Here is a 25,574-nt window from a genome sequence, read left to right on the forward strand (position 1 = left end):
GACAATTTCCAGATGCATTCAAACTCCCTTGCAGACAGGTCTATTTAGAGTTTGAGGTGACTGGGGAAGAGTCCAAAAAGCCACTGGGTCACTTTTTTTTTTTTTTTTCCAGAGCCTAATTCTATCCACAACTTACTCATTGTTCTCACTTATCTTGATGATGTCCTAATGTTGTCTTCCCTTCCTCGCTTCCTGGTTTTATTTTTTACTTATTTTTTTTTAAAAACAAGGTTTTTATTTATTTATTTGAGAGAGAGAAACAGAGAAAGCATGCATATGCAGGGAGGGGCAGAGGAGGGGAGAGAGAGACAAGCAGATGCCCCACTGAGCACGGAGCTTGATGCGGGGCTCGATCCCACAACCCTGAGATCATGACCTGAGCCAAAACCAAGAGTCTGACACACAGCCAACTGAGCCGGCCAGCACCCCAGCCTCCTCTTACTTTTTTAAAAAATCACTTTCCTCCTTGCACTCTCATTCTATATTTTCCTTCTTTTTTCGTCTCAATATGTAGTACATATTTTTTCCTGTTGGTAGAATTCAGGATGTGGTGCAAATGACCTAGTGTGGTGTGGCAGTAGAGGAGTGGGGTGTCAGTTGGGGGAAGATCGCTGGGGCCGTGGAGGAGGAAGAGAGGGAGGAGGCTTCCCCTCCTGATGATAAACAGTGCTTAGACAGTGCTCTTCCCCAAGAAGTAAGAACCTTCTGTTTACAACGATGCGTCTCGGGGCCCAGAAAGAGAATGTCAGGTGTTTGGACTCTTTGGGAGTATTGGAATGATCACATCCATGGGTAAAGACAGTCCTTCGTGCTCTTCCCCACCCCTCAAAGCAGAAAAAAAATGTCCTTTCCTCATTCATTCATTCACTCACTTAGCATTAATTACTTACTAGTGCCCAGCTGTATTGCTAGGCCACAAAAGGCTTGTGAAGAAGCGTCCATTCTCCCTATGAGAAGGGACTTCGAGAAGGCAAGTTAGGGACAGATAGCGTTATGAAGGGGTAATTAATTTTATATTATGTACCATATAGAAGTGACCAGTATGGATGCTGAGTGGTAAATAGTAAGAGACTGGCTGCCCGTGGAATGTTGTAGATGTCCATGAACTTTTTTTTTTTTTAATTTTGGTAAACTCTTTGTAGATATACATTAGTAGTAGGTCAAGAAATACCTTGCCAAACTTTGTAGAACACAAGATGCATGCCAATCGGGTTTGTATAAAATAGGAAGAAAAATTTTATGCCCCCCCCCCCGACAAAAAAGATGAAGAGGCATTGTATTGAGTAAAATATTTCAGATTTTGGTCAGTTGCCGAAGGAATGATACATTTTAGACTTTGAGTTATAGTTTCAGCCTCAGAAAGGAAAAGAGGTATGATGCTCTGAATGTTATGGGTGTAAATAACAATTTTAAAAAATTGCGTCAGTGCTGTGGAAGCAGGAGAGTCTGAGCTGACCACACTTGTGGCAAAATTAGTTGAAAGATCAACTTAAATGTTTTATTAGGGTATCAAGCACTGATAACATTCCACTATCTGTACTATTGACTTAGGAAGGTAAAATGGAAAGTTTCCATCTGACACATTTATTTCCCCTCTTTAAGTTGGCAAACACTGACTTTTTCCACTGCATTTCTACATAACTGGACTCTTGCCAACCCCCGTGTGTGTGTGCGCGCACAGGCGCACACACGTGTGTATGTGTGTGTGAGAGAGAGATTGCTAGGCATGCTATCACTGGTGCTGTTAGTTCAACTTACCTGCATTTGGGGGTTAAAACTTGTTTTTCTCTATAGACATTTTACAGGAGTAGGAATCTGATCATGTTCTTTTTTGGCAAGTTTGTAAAGGTTTACTGTCAGATCACTCAGGCGGACACAAACAATAGTTAGGATGTTCCCTCCCTGAGTCCACTGTGTTCCGGGGCTGTTGCTGTGGGGGTACTGTTTTGTGCTCTTGCTTGGTGTGAGCCGGTACACGGAATCTCTGCTTTGGTGCCTTTCTGTGGCTGCTCCTTCCACCTGCAGTAGTCTTCTTCTCTTAGCAGTTCTCTGTCCCTTCTTTAAAGTCCGGCTGAAACAGCCAAGCCCCTGCATGTGGTGTGTAGTAGGAAGCGATGCCCACCTCCTCCACACTCCGTTGTGCTTATCTGACACTGATCACAAGATGCCTTCATACACTTGCAGTGTACTTTGCGAACATTCAGAGAACACGCGGTATTACTTTGTAGAAGAGCAATGTGGCAAGGACTTGGGGCTTCAAGACTGGCAAACCTAGCCCTGCCTGTCCCTCTCTTTAACTCTTCACTGAGCGTCAGCTTCCTTGCTTCCATGTAGGAGACCCTCCACGCTATTCATATGCTTGCTGGGATAAGGTGCCATGCGCAGAGCCAGCATTCTTGAGGGTTTGCTACATCCCCAGCCCTGGGCAGAATGCTTTCTGTGACCTCTTCCCTTGTGCAGTGCCTACAAGTGCTAATTCCTTTACACACACACACAAACACACACACACACACACACACACACACACACACACACACACCCGCTGCCCTGTCCTGGGACAGAGTTGGTCCTCACTGAATATTTCTCCAGTGAATGAGAACTGGACTTGAGCTGGCAGGAGGGCTCTGTCTGCTGAGTCAGCTGCCCTGAGTCAGCGGTTAAGATACACACAGCCGACAGCTCCAGAGAGGGAAGATAGCAAGGAGACTGCACTTCCCACCTCCGGCTACAAGGCTGCCAGGGCCTGAGTCCTAAGCATGATGGAGAGCTTATGGGGAAGGGAGAATGTCATTTCTGAACTACACTGTTTCCTTTCCCACCATTTCTTAGTCTCCCTTCCCCCACCCCCACTGACCAATTTAGTCTAGAAGAGGTGCCGATCTCATTCTGAGTCACTCGAGGGTTTTATTGGGAATGTAGCATTTTTACTATAGCCCATGGAATGTAAGGACATTACAGATCTGCATTCCTGGACACACACACAAAAAGTCAAGTGAAGTTACTGTACCTGGTTAGTGGAAAAGGTCTTAGGAATGTTAGAGGCTCATGCAAATCCCAACTAAATAAAGAATGCCATTCCCATCCTAGGGCTCCTCTAAGTGAAGAGAATTTTGGGGATCTCCAGGTTGATGACTCATAGTTTTCCCAGTGTTTTATTTCCATGAGCCATTGATTAAAGTAGGGTGTAGCATACTATTTTTCTCTTCCAGCTAAGCTCTTCCTATCAAGTGGGAAGCTCTGGAAGCTTCTTCAAGCCCCTAGGATATCATTTCATGTATGAAAACCATCATATTTAAAATAATATTTGAGAGATGGTAGATTGGTGTTTTGGAGCTTCCACTCAGGCTTGTCTTGTTCCTGGGAATTCTTGGGTACAGCACAAGATTCTGGATGAAAAGAATTTCCCGAGACACATTAGAGAGTCAGTGTTCCCAACTTGCTCTGTTCCTGAAGGCTGGAGTTAATGAGGAAGAGTTTTTCTGTGAATGTCAGGCATGTTGCAATAACTAGCCACAACGGAATAGTCATAGCAACTTCCACCACTTGGTTTCTTTGTTTTTGTGATGTTGCTGCATGCTTCATTTTATGAGTCTTTTCTTGTGTGTGGTTGAACCCATCTATTGCCGTCTTGGGCTTGGATACTTGTATTTAAAAGGAGATGAAGAACAGAGAAAGAAACTGGAAAATTGACAGAATGACATATCCTAAGCACTTATAAATTTATTTCCCTCCCTCCACTTCTGCTGACAGATACGCTGATGATTAATATTCTGATGAGTTTGTGTCTTTGAGGGAGGAAAATATGTCTTCCCCAAAGGCAGTCTTGAAAAGCAGACCAGAACAAGACATAAGAAGTATTGTGAAAATGGACTTTTGTCTGTGATGTCAATATTTTGGATACAGACCCACTCTAGTAATATTCTTTCTGAAGTAAGATAAATGAAAATTATTAATAACACTTTTTTTGGGGGGGGGTCATTTTTGTACTTGAGGGCTTCTCTTTTGCTAACAGGAATGCTAATTTATATTTGAGTGAAAGCCCTTAGAATAGAATATAAGGACTGGTAGAATTCTTTTTTTTTTTTTTTTTTTTTAAGAGATGGAAAGAGAGAGTGAGTGAAAGAGAGTGAGAGAATCTTAAGTAGACTCTAGGCCCAGTGTGGAGAGGTGGTTGGCTTGATCGCACTGGCCTGAGATCATGACCTGAGCAGAAAAAAAAGAGTTGGTTGCTTAACTGACTGAGCCGCCGGGAGAGATGAAGTCTACAGGTCCCTATAGAAAGGCCTGACGAGAGGGTATTTGTGCTTCCTGTGCATCGGTTCCCAGGATGGAAGTCTGTGCATCTGCAGCGGTGCGTGTGGGGAACCACTAAGAGCTGGCCTTCCGGGGACCGCGGCGGGAAGGCTCTGAGCAACCCAAGCAGAAGGGCTGGGGTCACAGTGAAGTGGGGTACGAAGGTGAGGATGTTGACTTCTTCGGAGCAAGCGCCCCCGTGTCACTGTATGGTTGCTGTCCCTGCACGGAGTTTGCCTCCGACCCTAACAGTCTGTTTTTAGAGTTTCTGTTCAGGTAACATTTTCATTTCTTCTCTGCTTGTACTTAGAAGAGATGCCAAAGGCAACTCCTGTGCTTCACCTAGCCATTTTCCGAAGTTACGGTTCCTGTAACCCGGTAGATCAGAAAGACTCTTGGCATTTCCCACTTCTAAAAAGTTTTTCTTTCTGAATTTTACGATTGGGTATTTTTCCCCCGCTTGTTCTTTACTATTTGACATCAGATCCTGTCGAAATGTGGATACTTTTTCAAGTGGAAAAAAAAAAAAAGCCGGTTTACCAAATAGGGCCCGAGAAAGAAGGCAGAGTGTCTCCCTGCCGTCCCCCTGGGCTGGAGCTCCTAACCCCCCTGGCACACGGGAACGAGTGTGTGTGTGTGTGAATGCGTGGACGGGAGGCAGGAGCGCGGCCATCGGACCGGCCAGCCCGGTGACCCGCGAGCCCGCCCCCACCCTCTTCCCCCTCCAGCTCCGGCGCTCAGTCAGGAAGCAGCTGGCTACGGGCCGGCCCTCGCGGCCGATCTCACATCCACACTCCTCTCGGGGCCGCCTCCCTCCCTCCCTCCCCCCTTTCTCCCCCTCACCCCTCCCTCTCTTCTCCCCCTCCCTCCTCCCTCCCTCTGCAGCCGCGTCCACACTGCGCCGCCCATGCAGCCCAGAGCGCGGCGCGCAAGGGCACCGGCGCCAGGGCCCAGAGTGTTGCCCCTCCCCGCACCGCACCCCCCCCCCACCCCCCGCCCGCCGCAGCCGTCCAGGCTCGCACCGGCGCTCCCCCAGCGGAACCCGCGGAAAGCAATTAGCCAGCATCCCGCACCGGCCCCCAGACGCATCCCGGCTCAGGGCGAGGATGAGCAGGACAGGCGAGGCACAAAGTCGAAACTCAACTTTTTAAAAAACATTTGCGTGTGTACGTGTATGTGTGGGGGGGAGAATGAGCTGATGCCGAGGGTCCAGCCACCCCCCTCTGCCTCCTCCTCCCCCTGCCGCCGCTGCCCTCGCACACGCGCGCGCGCGCGCACACACACACACACACACACACACACACACGGCACTTGGGCCGGGTTTCCGCGCTCCGTCCCCCGGCTTGGATGAGAGTTTTCATTTCCGAAGGAGGCAGAACCCGCGCAGCGCTCTGAAGGGCTGGAGCCCCAAGTTACTCCTCGCCAGCGCTGGCCGCCGCTGTCACTCGCCGGCGGGCCGGGGAAGGGACCCGCACGCCTGGCTTTGTTGTGGAAATCCGGGTTACCTGGTAAGTGGAGACCATAGGAACTTTGCTCGCAGGCGAGAGACGGGAGAAACCGGTGCTTGAAAGAGGGGGGGAGTTAACGCTCCAAGACACAAACTAGGGATCAGAACTAGTTTTCCACGCCGAGCCAGTGGCGTTTGCGCGGGTTTAAGGCGAAGCGTACCCCCAGCCCCAGATTTTCTAAAAGCGCTGTTTGTTGAGATAGCAACCCTGGGTTAGGAACCCAGCCCTGTTGTTGTCAGTTGTCTAAGAGCCCTGAGTGTGGAAGACGGAAAGGAAGTCGACCAGGGATTCAAGTTTCTTTAATTAGGAAGAGTTTTTGTTTTGGGTTTTTCTTTTAAACAACAGGGGCTACAGGGCCACACAATCAAGGCAAGTTGCAGGACGCAGGGGGCATGTCCCGCACGCCACCCGGGAGTCCCAACTGAAGGGAAACTTGGGAGAAGAGGGAATTGATGGGGTGACGTGAGGTCCCGCGCGCACACGGGGCTGTAGTTGCGTTTTCCAATTCCACGTGTTTGTGGAGCTCCGCTAAGGGTGTTTTTCATGCCTACCACCTCACCAAAGACAATGTCCCCATTGCTCCGGACGGTCCTTGGGTTGGGGGTCCGCCGGCTTGTCGCTGGGAGAGGTTCTGTGACCCGCAGCCGCCAGGTCTGTAACTACAACCTCCCACGCCGCGGAGTGCGCAGACATCCGCAGACGCTCACACTCCCCACTGGGTTCGTCACTTCGCGTTTACATTTTATGGGGCCCGACAAAATGTCAGCACTGTTTGGAAAATGTCTCAGTCTCGGGTGCTCTGTCCTGCTCGCGGCTGCAGTCGCTGTAAATGACCCCGTGTGTATTTTGAAGTCAGTCCGGGCCGCTCTCCGGAAAGCGTGAGTGAGCAGCCGGCTCTCGCCTAGACACACACCTTGCCCCAAGCGACACTTCCAAGTTACTCACTGGAGCTGACAAGTCACCTCGGGGACGAGGAAGTTACCCAAGTGTCTGGAAAACTTGGCCCCGATGGATTTGTCATCCTATGGATGATTCAAGTAGGTACCTGGAGGGAGAAGCTTTGGGAAAGGTGGTTTCTGGCTTCCTGGGTCGCGCCCTCGACTTGTTGGGGGGTGTTTGGGAGGCAAGAAGCAAAAGGAGACCCGAGGGCTTAGACACGAGCTTGATGCGAGCTCCGAGCCGCGGCGACCCCCGAACCCCAGCTCGGGCCGGGCAGGGCAGTGCGCTGGTCCCCGCCGCTTGGGTTTTCCAGCCGTGGGCTAGCGGCGGCGCCCTTTCGGCCCGACTTACTCAGGACTGGGTTGCACAACAGGAAACCGGCACGAGTTTGTTTTGTTTTGCTGCGCTAGCTCGCGGACCGGGCGGAGGGTTAGGGTCAGAGGCGGCCGGCGAGTGACAGGGTCGCAGCAGAGCGCCCCAGCCCGGCCCTTTCGCCTCCGCCCTCAGACCCGCCCCTCGCTCGGTGCGGTGGAGCTTAATGCCCCCGGCCGGGACCTCTGCGGGCCCAACGCGGGCGGAGGGGGGGTCGGAGGTCGGGAGCTGATAAGGGCTGCCCTTCTCCTGCCCTGCCCCAGCGTGTCTCTCTGCCCGGCGAGTCCCCAGCACCTCTCCAGATCTCTCAAGCCCTCCCCCGGCCTGGAGAGCCCCCTGCCCTTCTGCTCTGTAGTCGGCTAGGCTGCGCGGGGTTCTGGAGGCCCTCCTCTCGGGAGCATCTAAACCCGGGGGCAGGGGCTGCGCGTGGAGGGTACTTCCGGAATGGCAGGGAGTAGCGTCTGTTGGGACTGGACTCTTGCAACTGCCACCCCCTTTTAAGGGAGAAATGGGCTTTGCACCCTCTCCCCACCTACTTCCAGAACATCAGTATCTCCCCAGAGTTTGGGCCGGGAGGGGGGGGGTGGAGTGCTGCAGTTTCCGAGGAGAAGAGGGACATCCTGTAGCTCCCCCCAGCGGATCAGTTCCCTTTAGGCTATGGGAGCTGGGAATACCAAGTTTAGGCTGTTCAAGCTAGCAGGGACCTTGGAGATCACCTATGGACGAGGAGACCCAGAACCCAGAGACTTTTAGGGCTCCGTCCAAGCCTTCATAGCCAGTTGTCACAGATGCCGGGCACACACTCAAGTTTCCCAGTTTCCAGTGCAGAGAGCATTTCTTGGCGTGAAGGTGAACTCAAGACAAATGTGAAGTCTTATGTCCCCACTGAAAGCTTTGATGAGTCATGATTTCTGCCTTGGGAGTTAGCCAGACATCCGTTTTCCCCTGTGTCCCCATCTCCACTAGACTACCCTTTTACACTAAACTGGGAAGCCTATTTCTTTTTTTAATATAAAATTGATTTGTTTGGTTTTAATCCTCTCATTCCTCATCTTCTCCCTCCTCTAATTTTGCTTCCTTGGTGAAACCTGCAAAGTTTTGCAGAAAAAGGATCTGCCCACGGGAGGGCTGGGGGAGAGCTTGCCTCCATGTAGAGACAGGAGTGTGTGGTATTACGTTATTGTTGCAACTGGGAACATGCCGAAGGTTGCGGATCACATGTACGTGCGCTCCAATTTTCAGATGTTTTCACTAGTTGTCTATGGCAGCCTCACAGGACCAGCCACTGCCTTTGAAACGAAGAGTAGGGGACATTTCTTTTCCAATTCCTTTCAAAACCCTTTTCCTTATTGGTAATTGGATTCTTTTCTTTTGTTGCTCAGAGGACTCAACAGTTCTTGAGTATGAGTAGTTCAGTCTAAGTGCTGCTGTAACTTCCTCTCTTCCTAGTTCACCTTAGGCCAGCTGTGAGAGGATATCTTTTCTCGGATCCCTGAGCCTACCCAAGTTCCTTAATAGTAGTTAGTTTGTCAGAGATGGAATACCTGGGGTCTGTTGGTTTGCTTGGAAGTAATAATCATTCCAAATAGGAGAAGCGAATTTTGGGGGGTGGGGTAGACCCTGAGGTTCAGCGAGTGGGTGAAATTCCTCTTGGCCGCAAATAGGCAGGATGGGGGAGGTGAAACAATAGCAAACTAGTATTTGGTACCAGTCCTGTCTTCATTCATATGGCAGAAAGTGGTCTTCCATTGTTTCAAAAGAGAGCTGAGTGTTCTCAGTCTTTTTTTCTCGGTGTGTTCTTTCTTGCTACTAAATTAAGCCTGAGGACATTCTTTTTACTTTTGTCCCTCTCATATTGTAGGTATTGATCTCTGGATTTGAAATGTTAATTTGTAATTCTTCTCGAATAGAGATGAAGTACTTCTTGAAGGTGATAATTCAGGAAGTGGCATCCTGTGCACATTCTCTTCCCTGGAGAAGTAATTTTCTATGTTTTTTATAATTATTTTCTGTAGAGGATATTATAAAGAAGGTGGAAATACAGGACTTTCCACTAAGTTTGGTTGCTTCATAGACTTAATTAAGATTGAAAATAAAATTAAAAAATAAATAAATGGAGCACAGGAAATTGTACTGGCTTACTCATTCCTGGAGGATGAGACATGTGAGAAAATCTTGAAATGACTCTAACATGTAGTTTGATAAGAAGATGCCCATGTTCCAAGTTTTCCATTTACTTCAGGCAGACTTAACACAAAACCCAATTTTTTTATTGAGCCGAAATAAAATATCCATACAGAAAAGTACACATATCTCAAGTTTTATGAATTTTCACAAGGTAAATGCAACTGATTAACTGGCATCCAGATCAAGAAATAGAACATTACCAACACTCCACATACCTCTCACATACACCCTCCCACTCACTATGTTCCCCCCACCCCCACAATAAACACTGCCTTGACTTCTAACAGATATATTAGTTTAGCCTGTTTTAAAAAAATACCTAATATGAGTGGAATAATTCAATATATAGTCTTGCGTCTGGCTTCTTTCGCTGATGTAACAACCTTCTAATAGGTCAAATAATTTGGATTTCCCTTTAAACATGGTGGGAATAGTTTAGCTTGCAGAAGTTGGTTCATCAGGCATTACTTAATACGATAGAATGAAAGAGAACACTGACAAAACAAGCTATACTTTCTCTGCTAATGATGGTCTGATAGGGGCATAGCAGACAAGAGTAAAATGTCCAGCATGAAGCCAGTGTGGGATGAGCAAGGAGAATACCAAGGGGCTCCTTCCTCCATGACTATTCCAAGTGCATTTGACAGCCCCTGTGCTAGGGCCACCAATCCCCAACCAAAAGAAGTGCCTGGTCTCCATACTGAAGTGACTGTGTTTGTTTTCCAGCTTTGACCTACGATTTTTCATGGTTCATGAGTATATCACGATAAAGGCCAGAAGACTTAGAAGAATGCTGTAGTGTCTGTGCTACTTTCTCCTGTCAGAGAAAGGAATGAACTGCGGAACATGATTTAACTGGCTCCGCAGGACACAGAGTGGGGGATTTGTGATCATACAGTTACACCTTATTGTACTGGGCTTATTTGGGCAATAAATGATAAATATAGGTTATAAATACATAATTATATATTTTATCGATCCCACATTTTTTCAGTATAAATGAGTAGTACAGTATAAGTATAATAAGTGCACATAATATATAAATATAATATAAAAATCCATACATGTAGTATGAAAATGTAAGTATATAGTTATAATATAAAATCATCTATGTACATATAAGGACCGGTGACAGTTCAAAGGTAAATTAGGGCCCCTAATCGTGTTGTCATTACAATTTAGGCAGGGAGGTGAAACACAGACAGAACTATAAGACAATGTAGAAAGTTATGAATGCTGTAAGAGAGGGATTTTGAATAAAATAGTTAACATTTATTGGGTTCTTCTATGTGCCAAGTGCTATGTTAAGCAAGTAACATACTTGATCTCATTTAATATTTTATAATCCCATGAACTATGTATAATAGTGTGATTCTAACCATTTTGCAAATAGATACAGATATTAAGAGAGGATCAGGGAAGGCCTAAAGTGGGTATCTGGGGTGGACCTGGAGGGTAAGTAGGATTTGGATTTGGGGAAAAGGGGGACAAAACAAGGAAGAAGGGGAAAGACCACCCATGTAGACTCTAAGACAATATTATAGGATGAGCAGAAACAAGGATCCAGTTAAGTTCCACTATGGGAACAAAATCAGGGGATTTGTCTCTAAAACTGGAATCATGGGAGCTGTAAGTGGTTGAGAGCAGACTTGAAGAAAGCTGATGGGGCCATTCTCGTCTGATGTGATCTCCTCAAGGCCAAGCATGGGAACAACTGCACATTCCTTCAGGTGCAGCAGGCCTTGCTGCACTGCAGATGGGGAGATAGGGTTACAGCGCCAGACCGGACCCTGTCCCGGGGGCCTTGGTAAAGAGATCAGACTTTTTTCCTTTCTTTTTCTTCTTCAAGATCAGATTTTCTAAATATCAGTTATTCCCGAAGTTTCATTTCTAGGCCTGCTGAATACTGTACGCAGAAAACTAATCAGATGCCAGGGCTATGTATGAATTCTTGTTATTCTTGTGTGTGAAGAAATGGATTAATGTTTTCCCAACCTTTCCAGCATGACCAGTGGATTCCACTTCTTTCTGTAACTTGACTGAGTCATTCATGTTGATGTTTCCTTTTTTCCCCTTTCTTCCTTTCTTTCCTATCTTTTCCTTCTTTCTCTCTTCTCTTCTCTTTCTCTCTCTCTTGCTTTCTTGTTCATTTTCTTTCTTTCTTTCTTTTCTTTTCTTTCCTTCCTTTCTTTCTTCCTATAAATATGTTGTCATGTTGCTTAAAGCCTAGTCATTGTTGTGAATGTTCATACTTCTGCAGTGATGTCAGTGAACATAATTTAACTTGTGTAAAACTTTTGTCTATTAACCCTAAAAATAGTTTTATTGGTCACTTTTAAGTAATAACTACACTGAAGGAAATAATCACTCAGTTATACATGTGATGCGGGACACATTAATATGCTTGAATATTTGGTTTAATGAGTGATGAAGTCAATTTTATTTCTAGAATCTCCTCTAAGTAGTTATTTATTACCTGTTTGAAAGGGTTGTGATCTTTACCTCTGTAAATAGTTATTCATACGGACCACGTAGTCATCTGTAAATGAAAAATGACAAAGAATGCACTTGGCATTTGACGTATTTCGCTACATATGTATCTCCTCATATGAGGCTGGAGGTTGTCTTGTTTTTGAAAGAAAAGCCAGTTACTCTTTTATATTTCTGAAGAGGCCTTTGTGTCTCAAACCATGGCCGTGTGGAGTTCCCTCTTTGCAATTCAGGTAATTAATTCAGTGGTGACATCATAAGGAATGTGTTCATTTTTCCATTTCAAATTCCTCTTCATTGGATCTGATGGTTAACTCATATTAAGAACACATTTTGAAAAACTCAGTCCCCCCTTAGCATTGTAAGAAGGAAATTCTCTTTCAGGGAAGGTCCTCTACCTTCTGCAATGAGGAATCACTACCACTGTGGGTTGTTTTGATCCTAATTCTGTTAGTTGGTTGATTTTTGATGTTTATAGAGCACAAGTGATTAGTGATATTCATTGAGTCGAATGCACAATGAAAAGAAAGCAGTGGTAGAATGATACCTTTGTACTGGTGAATCATTGTGTTTTATAAAGATAAAAATGATGAGCTTTTAGATCCTTTGCTCATTACAGCTGTATTTTGATATTTGTTTTACTTTGGTTCAACTCTGTCTATACCTGCACCTTTTCTTTTTGTTAGGTGCCTGAGCATGCTTTTGTAACAGTGATTTTTATACCTTTTTGACTGTAACTCACCATAAAACCTATTTTTCATCTTACCCAATATACACTATATACATTGAAGATATACAGACATGTACACTCACAAGTAACTGAAACAAAATAGTACTTAACCATTAATACAGTTGATGTACTCTGGAAGCTTCTATTTTGTTCTAGTCAGTTCTATTTCATTAAAAAACATGTTTTCCATTGAATAATTGATTTCAGTGCCTACCAACAGATTGCAACCAGTGTGAGAAACACTGCTTTAAAAAGAGCCCTTTGTTAAACATAGATCTAGGAACTTAGGGCCATGCATGGTTACCTTTCTGAACATATCTATGTTTGTCTTAAAAATTTTTTTGGTTCCAAGTACATTCTCATTTTGTGTGATTTCTTACAGTCCTAATTATTCCCCTCTCCCTGCCCTTGGTGATAGGGTCACAGATTCCTAGAACTTTCTGTACTCATTGATGAGTTAATGATTGAGGCAAAGTAAATGAAACATTTGTAGGTAATTACTACTAAAATTAGTGACATTCGGTAAGCTAGGGGGTGGTCTGAGAGTTGTATAGATGGATTAAAGTATGGCGAACAGATTCTAAGAGAGGTTACTGAATTTTTAATATTGCCCTCTGGTAGTATTTTCCTGAAGACACGGAATTTCTTTTAGCAGTCTGTAATCACGGCCTTTGCGTGGCAGGTTGTCGATTCTGCTCTGATTTTTCAGTTAGGATTGGCTGACTTAGAGACTAGATTCCTGAATTGGACTCGATCTTCTTTTTCTCCGACTTCTGTCCCTTTTCCCCTTAACTCTTGCCTTTCTTTCCTTTGTCCATATTTACTGCCTGCAGCGTTCAGCATCTCAGAGCCATTAACTTCAATTTAAAAGGGCACTGCCAGATGTCTTACTCCCTACTGAGGGAAGATTATTTTCATTGAGAAAATTTTATAAAATATAAAAATTAAAATGTGTATATCTCTAGAAAGCTGTGGTTGAAATCCACAGCTAAGTCCATCAGAAACTCTATTTGATGGGATCCATAATGTGCATTATATTATCTTTTCTGAGTGGTCTTTGAAAGAATGGCCTTGAATCCCTGGAGGGAATAGTGATTTGTCTACATTTTTGTAATTGATATAACTCAGCCCTAAACCTCTTTGATTTGTAAGATTGTACTTTATTGGTGATTATATTGCTTGAATAATGTGTGTACATCTTAGTGTTCAGAATAAGTATGTTAACATTCTTAGCATTTCTGGCATCAGACCTGGGTAGTACCTACATGACTGTTTAATCCATACGCGGTAACTACCAGGTGTAGCCTTTGGAGTTTGTGCTCAATGTCCCACTACTGTGGAAGTATCCCACCCAGCCCTGTTTCCCTGTAACTTCTGTTGTAACGTCTGTGAATCTGTCAGTCTCACCAAATAAAGTTATGAAGCCACAGAAATGATCAGTTCCACTTTGTTGTGGATGACTTTATCATAACATAGCACACTCCCTTTCAACTTAGAGACACGGCACTGTACACGGCCAGTGCATTTCCTCTATAATACCGTCCTGCTTCACAGGCGCATGTTTGCACTTTCCTCTGGTTAAAATTGCAGACGAATAATTTTGATTTATTGGTTTCATCTAATATAGCCGTGTTTATATTGTTGCCAATAAAATGACTTACACGATTGGTTTTTGTTTATACAATCTTTTCTGAGGAGTCAGTCACCTGTGTTAGGACAAGGTACATTCTGCTGATTAAAATGAACTCCTGGGATCTAAGAACATTCAGCTCTATCTGTCCTTGATTGAATTGCAAAATGTGCTTCACACTGCAGCCGTGCATGAGAATAACTTATATTATCTGTCAATAGGCTTTTCATTTCTATATTCTTCTGGCTACAAAAGCTGTAACCGAGAGAAGCGCAGGGGAATAGCCTGGGCCTATTAATGATGAAGGCAGTGATGTTGAAAAGGCGGTTAATGAAATTATAGAATCATTAACCCGAAGGGAAAAAAATGAAAAGAATCAATAAAAATCTGATTTTAGATGGCTTAGATGTATATAGAAGAAGCTGTTCAGGAGCATTTTTGTTTGCTGACCAGTATTTTGTGTCTCATTATCAGATTTTCTATGCAGGGTAAGAAACGCTTGTGGCATAAGGAATGGAAAATGTAACAAAGGCTAAATGTAGCCTAAGGAAATGAAATGATGTATGAAAATTAATAATTAACTGGCTCATCAGATGAATTATGACTCTAGATGAGTTTATTAATGATATTTACTAAGAAAGGGCTTTGGGCTGTAAATAGGCATTATGGAACTTGTGTTTTTGGAATTTTCTTGAATGGCTGAGTTAACATTGCTTTTCACTTGTTGGATCTTTTTTAAATCTGAGACTTAGCGCCTGGAGCCTTGGGTAGAAGGTAGAGTCATGATTTTGTATTTTGATAAAAGTCGTAGCTTTTTCAAAACAGTGAAATCATTACATGGTTTTGTGCCTTAGTTTCCTTAAGAGTTAAGTAATTTCCTTTCTGACCTGATTTACAGGAGCATGTTTTAGGAGTTTGAAAGTGGTCAACAGGAAAGATTTATTAACTTATGCTGACTCATTTAACAGAATGAGCATTTTCATTGTTTGAACAGACAGAGCGTTGAAACTCTAAATGTATCACTATGTCGGATCCAAAGTACCCTAAATTTGTACTTTCGAATGTTCCTTGCATTTTCTTTTTTCTTTCTTTCTTTTTTTTTCTTCTTTCTTTCTTTCTTTTTTTTGTTCCTGTTGACAGCTTTGGGTAGGCAGTGGGTGGAGGGTGGAGGAGAAAGTAATTCTGGAGAACTAGAACAATTTTTCTTTTTTTTTTTTTTTTAAAGAAAGATAGTGTGCAGGCAGAGGAGGGAGGGCCAGAGGGAGAGGGAGAATCTCAAGCAGACTCCCCATGGAGTGTGGAGCCAGAAGTGGGGCTCGATCTCATGACCCTGAGATCATGACCTGAGCCAAAATCAAGGGTTGGGCGCTCAACCGATTACACTACCTAGGCGCCTCTTGAGTAGGTTTTTAAATAGAGAAATGATCTGCTAGTGGAATCCTACCAGTTAGGTTTTGATATTGATTAGTTGTGATTTTGTTTTTTGGCAAAGGGTAGGCAAATTTTATCCCGAGGTCCATTTATTAAGGTCAGTGTTGTCTTACAACACACTGCTGAGGTGAGAACCTCCTATCAGCTCCTGCTTTGGCGGAGTGGATGAAGATTACTATTTTTGCTTCCATGTCTGCTCTGTCCTCTTGATTTAAGTGCCATAGATATAAAATCTACAGATTTATTTTTGATCATCGTAAGTGGGTATTTTTGATGATCTTCCTTATCTTGATTATCTGGGGGATCAGAATTTCAAGAAGTTGTTATCAACTTCCTCATTTTGTGGATGAAATCTGTAAGCCCAGGGAAGTTATAAATGATTGGCTAGAAGTAGAACTCAGGTGTCCTGGCACTCTGACTCAGTAAGGATGAGTCTTCCTTAAAAGTGAGCAGTTTATTCCTTTTCTGTTACACGTGGATTTAGGCTTATAAATGATCACAGGGCCTTGCTAAAAAGTATAAAAGTACTATAATACTGACAGATAAAATTGATTTTTAAATTCTAGTTTCTAATGCTTGAAATATCTGTTGGCATAACTAATGTGAAAACTGGGTTATCAGGCATATTTTCACATAGAGTTTATTTCATTTTTGTCTTGAGGCTGGTGTTCTTGGCTTGTACGTCATTGCCTTACCGGTGTTCTTTCTGGCATGAATCACTTTACTTTCTGGTTTCACCTTTTTAGTGATAAAATTTAAATGCATTTTTGTTATTTTTGTTGTTATGTTCAACCTAAAGCTATTTAAAACAGGCGTGTAGTTTATAAATAAAATAAAATGAAAGTCCAGTTTGACAGGCTGGTATGAGTGTCTGATACTCAATTAACTTCTCTGCATGTTAATTATTTTTCTTGCAGACTCACCCTCTTAATGATCTAACCTAATGCTAAGAACCTACTTGCGTCTTTTTATCCAGATTTTTGCTTGTATGTGATCTTGCTGACAAAGAGGACTTTTTTTGTTTTTAAAAACCTGTAAGTGGGCATACTCTACAAAACTACAGACACTTGTCTCACGGACTCAGGGTGACTCATAGTGCCAGTCATGTTGGATGATTCCTCATTTTCATCAAATTGCCAATACAGCACATATACTTAATTATTTATTTTGGTTGATGCTGAATAAGTGGTCTCTTCTGTAAGGTTCAGAGTACTCGGAAAACACAGTTTTATGAATGTGTGGAGAATAGATGGGAAACCTCCTCTGGCAAAGCACAGAGACATGTAATGATTGTTGTTCAGAGTCAACCCACAACTCAGCAGACCCACTGATAATACACTGGAGTTCCTTTTTCTTTCTTTTTCTTTTTTACACTGGAGTTCTTAAATGGACATAGCAGCGAAGGCATTGGGATTTTTGATACTAGGGTTCACTTCTTAATGTTCCATGAAACAACTTAAGCTTAAAACATAGGGCACCTGGGTGGCTCAGTTGGTTAGGCAACTGCCTTTGGCTCAGGTCATGATCCTAGAATCCCAGGACCGGGTCCCGCATCCGGCTCTTTGCTCAGTGGAGAGTTGCCTTCTCCTGACCCTCCTCCTCTCGTGCTCTCTCTCTCAAATAAATAAATAAAATCTTAAAAAAAAAAAAAAAAAAAAAAAGCTTAAAACATGAAAAAGCTTTAAGCATAAAACAAACCTTATCAGGTTTGGCTGAGCTGGGTTTCCTTGTCCATTCTTGGTGATGGTCGTGGAGAGAGGGGCAGGATCCGGACCTCAGAGCATTTCTTAGGACTGGATGGCATGGCAGTATGAAATGTGACAGACCGGGAGAATTCTTAATAAAGTAGAGAATTGGCAAAGATGAGGAAAACATTCCAAGTGTTACATTGTTAGTAATTTTTGAAGTTTCTCGACATTCGGGCGCACAGAGTAAACTTTGCAGAGGGAAGAGTGAGTGCTTGAGTTTTGATTTTCTAAAAGGATAAAGAAGAAGAAAAAAAAAGAAACCCTTAGAGTTTTCCCTCTGTGCTGTTCTGTCCCTAATGTCAAATAGAGCCATTTGCTTGGGAGCTGGCTGGAAATAATTGTCTAAGACACAGAGTAGATCACACAGAGTAGGAATCATCCAGCTGAGAATATCTGACCACTTGCTGCTTTGCACTCCGTCATCTCTCCTGTATTTGTTGAGCTTTGGCTTCTTTTCATGACGATCATATCTGTGCAAAAGAATACAAAGTGTGACTTTGTTTGTCAATCATTTGGAATAGTGATGCTTAGTCACCTTGAGTCTGTGTATGTTTTGGGGAGCTGTTGGTTAAGGGAGGGAAGACCTTTCCTGAAGATTTGTAACCAGGGAGTACTGACATCATGTCCTGTGGTCGTATCAGTGCTGTTGGTTCTCTCTTCGCCACTTGAGGAGCGGGGTGCTAGGATGGCAGATGAGCTGCGTTTGTGGAACCATGGTTGACTTACTGTGTGTGCTGTATGGTGAACACACTGACCTTTAGAAGGGCTCTTCTTGCAGGATGCTTTCCATAAAGTGTTTTGCACAGACTTTTCCTTCTCTGGGATCTTGGTAGAAGGTGAGAGTATTGTCGTGTTGATTCTGTTTCCACCCCCAATAACTCAGAATCGTTAGGGAACCAAGACTCTGATGCTGCTGTGAGTGTTTGGATATGTGGGTCTATGATGTCTTTGCGAGAGTACCAGACTCCTGTTTTTATCTTTTGTAAGCCTAGGGACTGAAAACTTTGCTCTTATGGTAAAAATCAGACATGGTTTAATATCCTCATAATCTCATGTAGAGGCCTTACCAGCCTTTTGCTTATTTACTGAAAATTTTGGAGCATTGGTCTCAGAGATCACAGAGGTAATGCTTTGGGTTTCCCAGGACTCACTGTAGCAAAAGTGAACTAGTATGGACAGATCCTCTACAGAGCAAAGTAAGTTTCATTTTGCAAACTGGCACCAGTTGATTGGTCGTGGTTGCCAAGAGCACTGTACTGAGAAGGGCTCAGTGGCAAACAAAACAACACAGTGATCCATAGTCCACATCTACCATGAATGCAGAAGGGGAGAGGGCCTGCCAGTGACCCATGTGTTTGATGACCCCGCTTTACGTAAAAGGCCGTTTTGCTAAGAGTGCTTCTTTTCTTCCTATGAATGCTACACAGGTTGAAAACTCACTGTGACCTATTTTCATTTTTACTTTTAAAAATGCCTGCATTTATTTTTTTAAACAGGCTAATATCCCACACCATGGATAACTTATTGGACTTTGCCTGAAAGGAGTCATTAGTGCCATTGGATATTTGATCATCCTGGCCACAGGTTTTTTCAGAATGAATGGAAGGTCATGCAGCATGAGTCTCCACCGGACATCAGGAACCCCACAGGGGCCCGGGATGGTCAGTGGCCAACACATTCCTCCCATCCGAGCCCACTCTGGGACTCCTGGTCCCTCGTCCTGTGGCAGCACAGCGAGCCCTGCCCTCGGAAGCCTTGCTAACAGCCTCCATCTCAAGATGCCCTCAGGAGGAGGGATGGCTCCTCAGAGCAACATGGCCGAGAGCCCCCTCCATCTGCCTGCCTTGAGCCCCAGGAGACAAGTGCTCACCAATGGGAAGCCACGATTCCAGGTCACCCAGGCTGGAGGCATGTCAGGGCCACACACTTTAAAGCCAAAGCAGCAGGAGTTTGGAAGTCCTTTTCCTCCAAATCCTGGGAAAGGTAGGATTGTCTTTCTGGGATCTTTTAATAGTGGAAACGATTTTTTTTTCTCCTTTCCAGATTTCTTTCTGCCAGCAAATCTTATGGAAAACTACAGGATTGAGTATCAGGGACAAAGCTGGTGGTGTCACGAGGATCTCAGCTTCCCTGCTGAGGAAGGGTGGAGGTGTAGGTGCATGGGAAGGGGAGGAGGCCACAGTGATAAACGGGATGCCTCGTGGAACTGTGAAGAAGGGTAAAAGGCGAGACAGGGAGCTCAGAAACAGGGAGTGAGGGTGCGTGGTGGTAGAGGCGGGGAAGAGCTGCTGTAGCGAGTCTCCACCCTCGAGGCGCACGGAGGGGATGGATTCCCTGGGCCACGGTACACAGGGGTGGCCAGAGCTGTCAGCATGCATGTTGGTGCCAGAAGAAAGGTTTGGAAAGAAAAGGATAAAAAGGGAGAAAGCCTAACAGCTAATGAAGTGAGGACTTAGTACATAGAAATGATAAGAAATTATTCGAAGAGCAGAACCCTTAAATGTTGTAATACAGCTGGTGGCAAGAGGGAAGGAAGCTAGAAGAGAATAATGAAAGGATGTATTTTGGGGTTTGCAGAGAACTAGACACTTGGTTAATTTGAAACGCAGAGAGAGAGAGCGCGTGCTTTTAATTCAGTAGTGTTTGAATAATGTAAATTTTAAATCATGGAATAGTTGTTGGAGAACAGCAAATTATTTGAACGGCACACTCTGTAGAAACTGATGTTGACTTACTGGGTGATATTGCACATGCAATGTATGTTTGGGCTAGAAAAAGGGAGAGTATGTACCTCATGTGAAATAATAGCTTTGTTATGTAAAATAGAACAATTCTATATGCCCTTAGGTATTTTTAGCACCTGGTTTTAAATGTTTATATTAAGCGTGTACACTACTAAATAAGATTATTAGCAGCTTGAATAGCCATTCACCCAGTTAACTCATAACTCACCCACCCAGTTCAGGTGAATAATTATTTGTATCCTTAAAGTTGTTTTAGTGTCTTTGTATTCCTCTGCATGGTGTAAATGGGCAGATTAAGAAAAAACCCTAAACTATACAACCTTAAAGTATAAGAAACTATACATGTAGCTTTTTTCTTTTCTTATTTATTTATCTTGGTTTAGGTTTGGTTTTAGATTGCTTTATTTCCTACACGTACTGATATTTAGTGTACATAGAGGAAAAACTTTCCTTGGGGACACATCCAAGACGGCTGCGTCATTGTCAGGTTGCTGCGTCCCTGGTAAGGCAAACCGTGATGTCAAGCTCGTGTGTTTGGATTTTCAGGGGCGGAGGCCCAGTAAAGTCTTGCAGCTCTTGCTTGTCTAATAAACTGTATGTAGCTTGCTTTCATTACATATACTTGCGTTGAATCCTGGCTGGCACTATTAATGCTGATAATATAATAACTTCTTATTATTATGTCATAACTGGGCATGCGTCAGCTACTGTATTGAGTGCTTCCGATGTAAAATCTCAGTTATCCCTCACAGCAACCCCGAGTTGTTTGCTAGTGTTGATTGACTGATAAAGGAGCTAAAGTCTAGAAAGAATAAATAACTTCAGCATTGCCATCGGTAAGGAGGTTGGGGATATTACTTTGATGGGGACAACAAGTGTTTATGATTATATTCATAGCTAAAAAAATTATTTCCAGTAATTCAGGGATAGTGAACTGTCAGGGTTAATACATCTTGAAACTCTTGTAAAAATTAGTGCTGTCCCTGGTTCTTCTTTTTTCAACTTCCTGGCTCCTTGCTCAGCTTCCAAGCTTACAGTGCCTGTTCTGGATCTGCAGGGTTGGGGTATGCTTGAGCATGGATTAGGGGTTGAGGATAACCATATTATTATCCCCTCTAGCCTTGGAGCTTGGCTACCGCTCTGGATGGTGCCAGCAGTGGCTGAATGTGCCCCTTTCAGGTCTTGGTTGACAGTTCCTAAGCTAAGCCAGTAACTGGTTGAGAATGGTAATCTAGGACTGTTTGAACTTCATCTAATCATTTACTCAACAGATAATTATTGAGGATGTATTAAAGGTGAGCCCCTGTTCTGGGGGATACAGTAGCTAATAAAACATAGTCCTGGCCCTCAAGGAGTTAGGAGAATTCAGACAAATAAACGGGCAGTTAAAATAAAGCACAGTTAAAGCTCTGATTGGGATACACTGACAGCAGTAGGGCAGCATTTGGAGGGTTCCCAGCCCATGCTTGATAAATGGATCAGGAGGAGACATCTGGGCAGACACCTGAAGGATAAGGAGCTAGCCTTGCAATCATGCAAATTGTATGTCTGTGTGTGTTGGAGGGGAGAGAGGAGGCTGTTTCGAACTTGTTCTGGATAGACAGAAAATCACCCTGAGCCCGGGATAGGTACCAAATGACCTGCGATTGTGGGTGTCATTAGTTAGGGCTCTCTGGAGAAACAGAACCATAGGAAATGTATCTGTGTGTGAATGTGACCCATCCCTTGTCCATAACCTGTGTCTGAATAGATTACAGAGGCTGACAGTTCCCAAGACACAGGAGACGAGTTAGCAAGCTGAAGACCCTGGCTTGCTGATGGTGTAGGTCTAGTCTGAGTCTGAAGGCCTGGACAGAGGAGAGACAGTGGTCTGTAGTTCCCTTATGAAGGACAGCGGCTTTGAGACCCAGGAGGAGAGGATGCTTCAGTTTGAGTCCAGAGGCAGGAAAAAAGCTGATATCCCAGTTTGTAAGCAGTCATTTAGGGAGGGATTCTTTCTTGCTTGCTCGAAGGTCAGCCTTTTGTTCCCTTCAGGCCTTCAGCTGTTGGGGTGAGGCCTATCCCCATTAGGAAGAGTAATCTGGTTTACTCAGTCTCCTGATTGAATGTAAATCTCATCTGAACACCCTCACATTAAACCCGGAAAGGTATTGAGTCAAATATCTGGGCACCTCATGAGCCACTCAAGTTGATGTATAAAACCAACCATCACAGTGTGGTGGGGTACCATGGCTTTGGGGCCAAGCACAGTTTACATGGTGGTGAAGAAAATACATTCTCTAAGCCTTGAGGGTCATTATACCATCTCTCAGGAATCCAGAGGAACTGTGTACGGGAAATACATCATTTAAGGACTGCCCCACAGTCAGATATCTGACTTAAAGGCTGGAGAACTGGACAATCTCCAGTGGGAGCCTCATGAGAAATATAAATTCAATTGTAGTGTTTATGTTAATTAAGGATTGAGTTCTACTCAACTAAAAGTGACTTTCACATTGTGGAGCATGGTTGTCAAATAGTGTGCCAGGGACACTGGAGTACCACAGAAAACTCAGGGGGAACCACCATGGGATAATTTTAATTTTGAAGGCCACAGAAGTATTTGTGGCATACTTTGGGCAAACTATTAGCTTGAGGAGGTTCACAGTTTCAACATGAAATTGTACTGTATCTTTTTAGTGATGTCATATTCGCTTTCAGTAGCTGTGATAAAAAAGCTAGTTCCCTGTAGGCCAAAAGTTGGAAACAACCCAAGTGTAGGCAGATGAGTGGATAAAGAATATGTATGTCTTATACCTATAGTGGAATAGTATGCAGCCTTGAAAAGGAAGGAAATTCTGACATATGCTACAATATGGATGAACCTGGAAGACATTATGCTGCGTCAATTATGCCTGGCACAAAGGGACAGATATTGTATGATTCCTCTTATACAAGGTTCCTAGAACAGTGAAATCATAAAGACAAAAAGTAGCACGGTGTTTTCTGTGAATGGGAGGAAGAGGAGCATGGTAAGTCAGAGTTGAGTGGGGACAGAGTTTCAGTTTGGGAAGATGAAAGAGTTCTGGAGATGCATGGTGGTGATGGCTGCCTAGCAGTGTGAATGTACTTAATATACACTTAAAAATAGTTAAGATTGGGGGTGCCTGGCTGGTTCACTTGACAGAGTGTGTGATTCTTGATCTCAGGGTCCTGAGGTCAAGCCCCACATGGGGTATAGGAATTACTTCAATAGATAAACAAACTAAGATAAAAAAAATTGGATAAGATGCTAAATTTTATGTTATGTGTATTTTATCACAATAATAGAGATAAGCAAGTTCTAAGTGAAAATCAGCATGGAGTTGGAGCTGAGGGGACGGTATTCAATCTGATTCCAAGAACTGAAGTAGTAGAGGGCACAGTTAGAATGCATATCCCACCGGGAAGACTGGTTATTTAAGAATGAAATTAAAATACTTTTATTCTTAATTTATGTATATTATTTTTTTCAACCAGCTAATAGGTTGTTGGTACATAAATACTATTAACTTGTTGGCACCGAAGTACTTAATAAAGGGTAGTGTTAGTTGTTTCTTTTTGGCCTAGGGGCACCATGAAAAAATTACTGAGATGCTAAGAATGCCATGAACTGAGAACGTCACAGGAGTTCATTTTTCTTACGCAAAGAGCAGCCCAGGGTGGGTGATGCTGCCAGTGGCTAGAAGCTCAGGGATGTCAGGTGCACGAGCATGGAGCTTCCCACAGCTCCTGCTCCTGGTGTCTGTCTTCCGAGAAGACTGAAGGAGGAGGGACAAAAGGCAGAAGGATGAAAACGACAGCTCCTTCCAGATCAACCCTCTTTAATTGGCTTTCCCAGGAGCCCCACCCAACTGGCCATGCTTAGTCTGTCGTACATAACTTACTTATAAATAAAACTCATTCTTTGTTCCTGAATTTATCTTTATAAAAAAGCTAGATTTTATCTTATTTTGTGTTATGTTCTATTATATTTTATCTCACTTTTTAGCATTTGCTACCTTTTTCTCTCTCAAGGAAGTCAAACCACGTGTAGGTAAGTTGCAGACATTCTGACCCTTCACCCCTAAATTGCTAAGCAGGTGTCTTTTATGTTGTACAACTGGGATACATGAATCATAACCAAGGAATTTACCTGTGATACAATCGTATTGCTTATATAGAGTTATATCTTAAAATATAATACATATTTAAATTCATAATCAAATACTTTTTTACATTATTACTTTATATATTTTTTCTTAAAAAAAGATTTTATTTATTTATTTGACAGACAGAGATCACAAGTAGACAGAGAGGCAGGCAGAGAGGGGGGTGGGAAGCAGGCTCCCTGCTGAGCAGAGAGTCCAGTACGGAGCTCCATCCCAGGCCTCTGGGATTATGACCTGAGCCAAAGGCAGAGGCTTTGACGCACTGAGCCACTCTGGCACCCTGATATTATTATTTTATAATTTATTTTACTGATCATACTGTTTCCCCCCATTTATAGCCCACATGACCTCTGTAGCTATTCTTTTGATTCAGGATCCAGTCAAGAACCCTGCATTACAGGGCACTGGGGTGACTCAGTGGGTTAAGTGCCCAATTCTTGACCTCGGCTCAGGGCTTGATCTCAGGGTTGTGGCTTTGAGCACCATGTGGGGCACCACATTGCGCATGGAGCCTACTTTAAAAAAAGAAAAAAGAACTAAAGAACCCTGCCGGATGTTTGGTTGTCATGTCTCTTTAGTCCCCTTTTTTTCTGGAGTGGCCCTCTACCCCTGTCGTTTCGTTGTGTTTCTTGACAAAATATGTTGATATTTTGGAGTTCAGGTTAGTTGTCTTGTCTCACAACTGGGTTCATCTGATCATTTCCTCCTGATTCGGTTTGGGTTAAATGTTTGTGACAGGGGTACTGCGTAGATTATTTGTGGATTATATATACTGGAAGCACTGAATGCTTATTTGTCATGGTGTTTGTGGTGCTGTTTTTGATCATCTGGCGAAGGTGGTGTCCCCAGGATCTCTGCACTGTGGACACTTTCCCTTTCAAAATTCATACATAATCTTATGCAGATATATTGTTCTCCATCATGACGCGTGTGTGAATCAGTTACTACATTATTAACTGCATAACGGTGGTTTTCTCATTCCAGTATTCCTTCTGTTTATTAGTTGGTATTCTGGAAAAAAGAACTTCTTTTTCTCCTTTTTTTTTTTTTTTTGGAGAATCACTACCTACCTCAGGTATTCTTTTAAAAAAGTCCCTGTGCCAAAATTCATTACCATCACTGATCTTTTCGATGCTGACATTGTCCCAGATTTAGCAGGTGGGAGCCCCTTCAAGCCAGCCCTGATGCCTTTCGCTATGTTCCCAGGAAGCACTTCCTTGCTTTCACACAGAACAAGATACTCCAGGCCCGCTAGTGCTTCCCTGCCCCGGACCTGGAATCAGCCATTTTTCAAAAGTACTTGGTTCCCTTCTGGTCGGAAATATTTGGAAAA

At 43.6% G+C, this 25,574-nt stretch overlaps 1 protein-coding gene across 4 annotated transcripts in view; it reads left to right on the plus strand.

The window, feature by feature from the left end:
* Window positions 1–5,294: 5,294 nt before the first annotated feature.
* GLIS3 (GLIS family zinc finger 3) overlaps window positions 5,295–25,574 on the plus strand; it is a 436,920-nt gene continuing 416,640 nt past the window's right edge. For 3 of the 4 annotated variants that reach the window (XM_004766193.3, XM_013063320.2, XM_045065028.1), the window contains exons 1-2: window positions 5,295–5,801; window positions 18,825–19,311. In XM_004766193.3, the coding sequence (XP_004766250.1) occupies window positions 18,924–19,311 (388 nt within the window). In that variant the 5' untranslated portion in view covers window positions 5,295–5,801; window positions 18,825–18,923. The remainder of the gene's footprint in view (window positions 5,802–18,824; window positions 19,312–25,574) is intronic. The other variant, XM_045065029.1, reaches the window with a different exon arrangement.

The sequence above is a fragment of the Mustela putorius genome, unplaced genomic scaffold, assembly GCF_011764305.1.
Source record: "Mustela putorius furo isolate JIRA1106 unplaced genomic scaffold, ASM1176430v1.1 tig00003854_pilon_pilon_pilon, whole genome shotgun sequence".
NCBI lineage: Eukaryota > Metazoa > Chordata > Mammalia > Carnivora > Mustelidae > Mustela > Mustela putorius.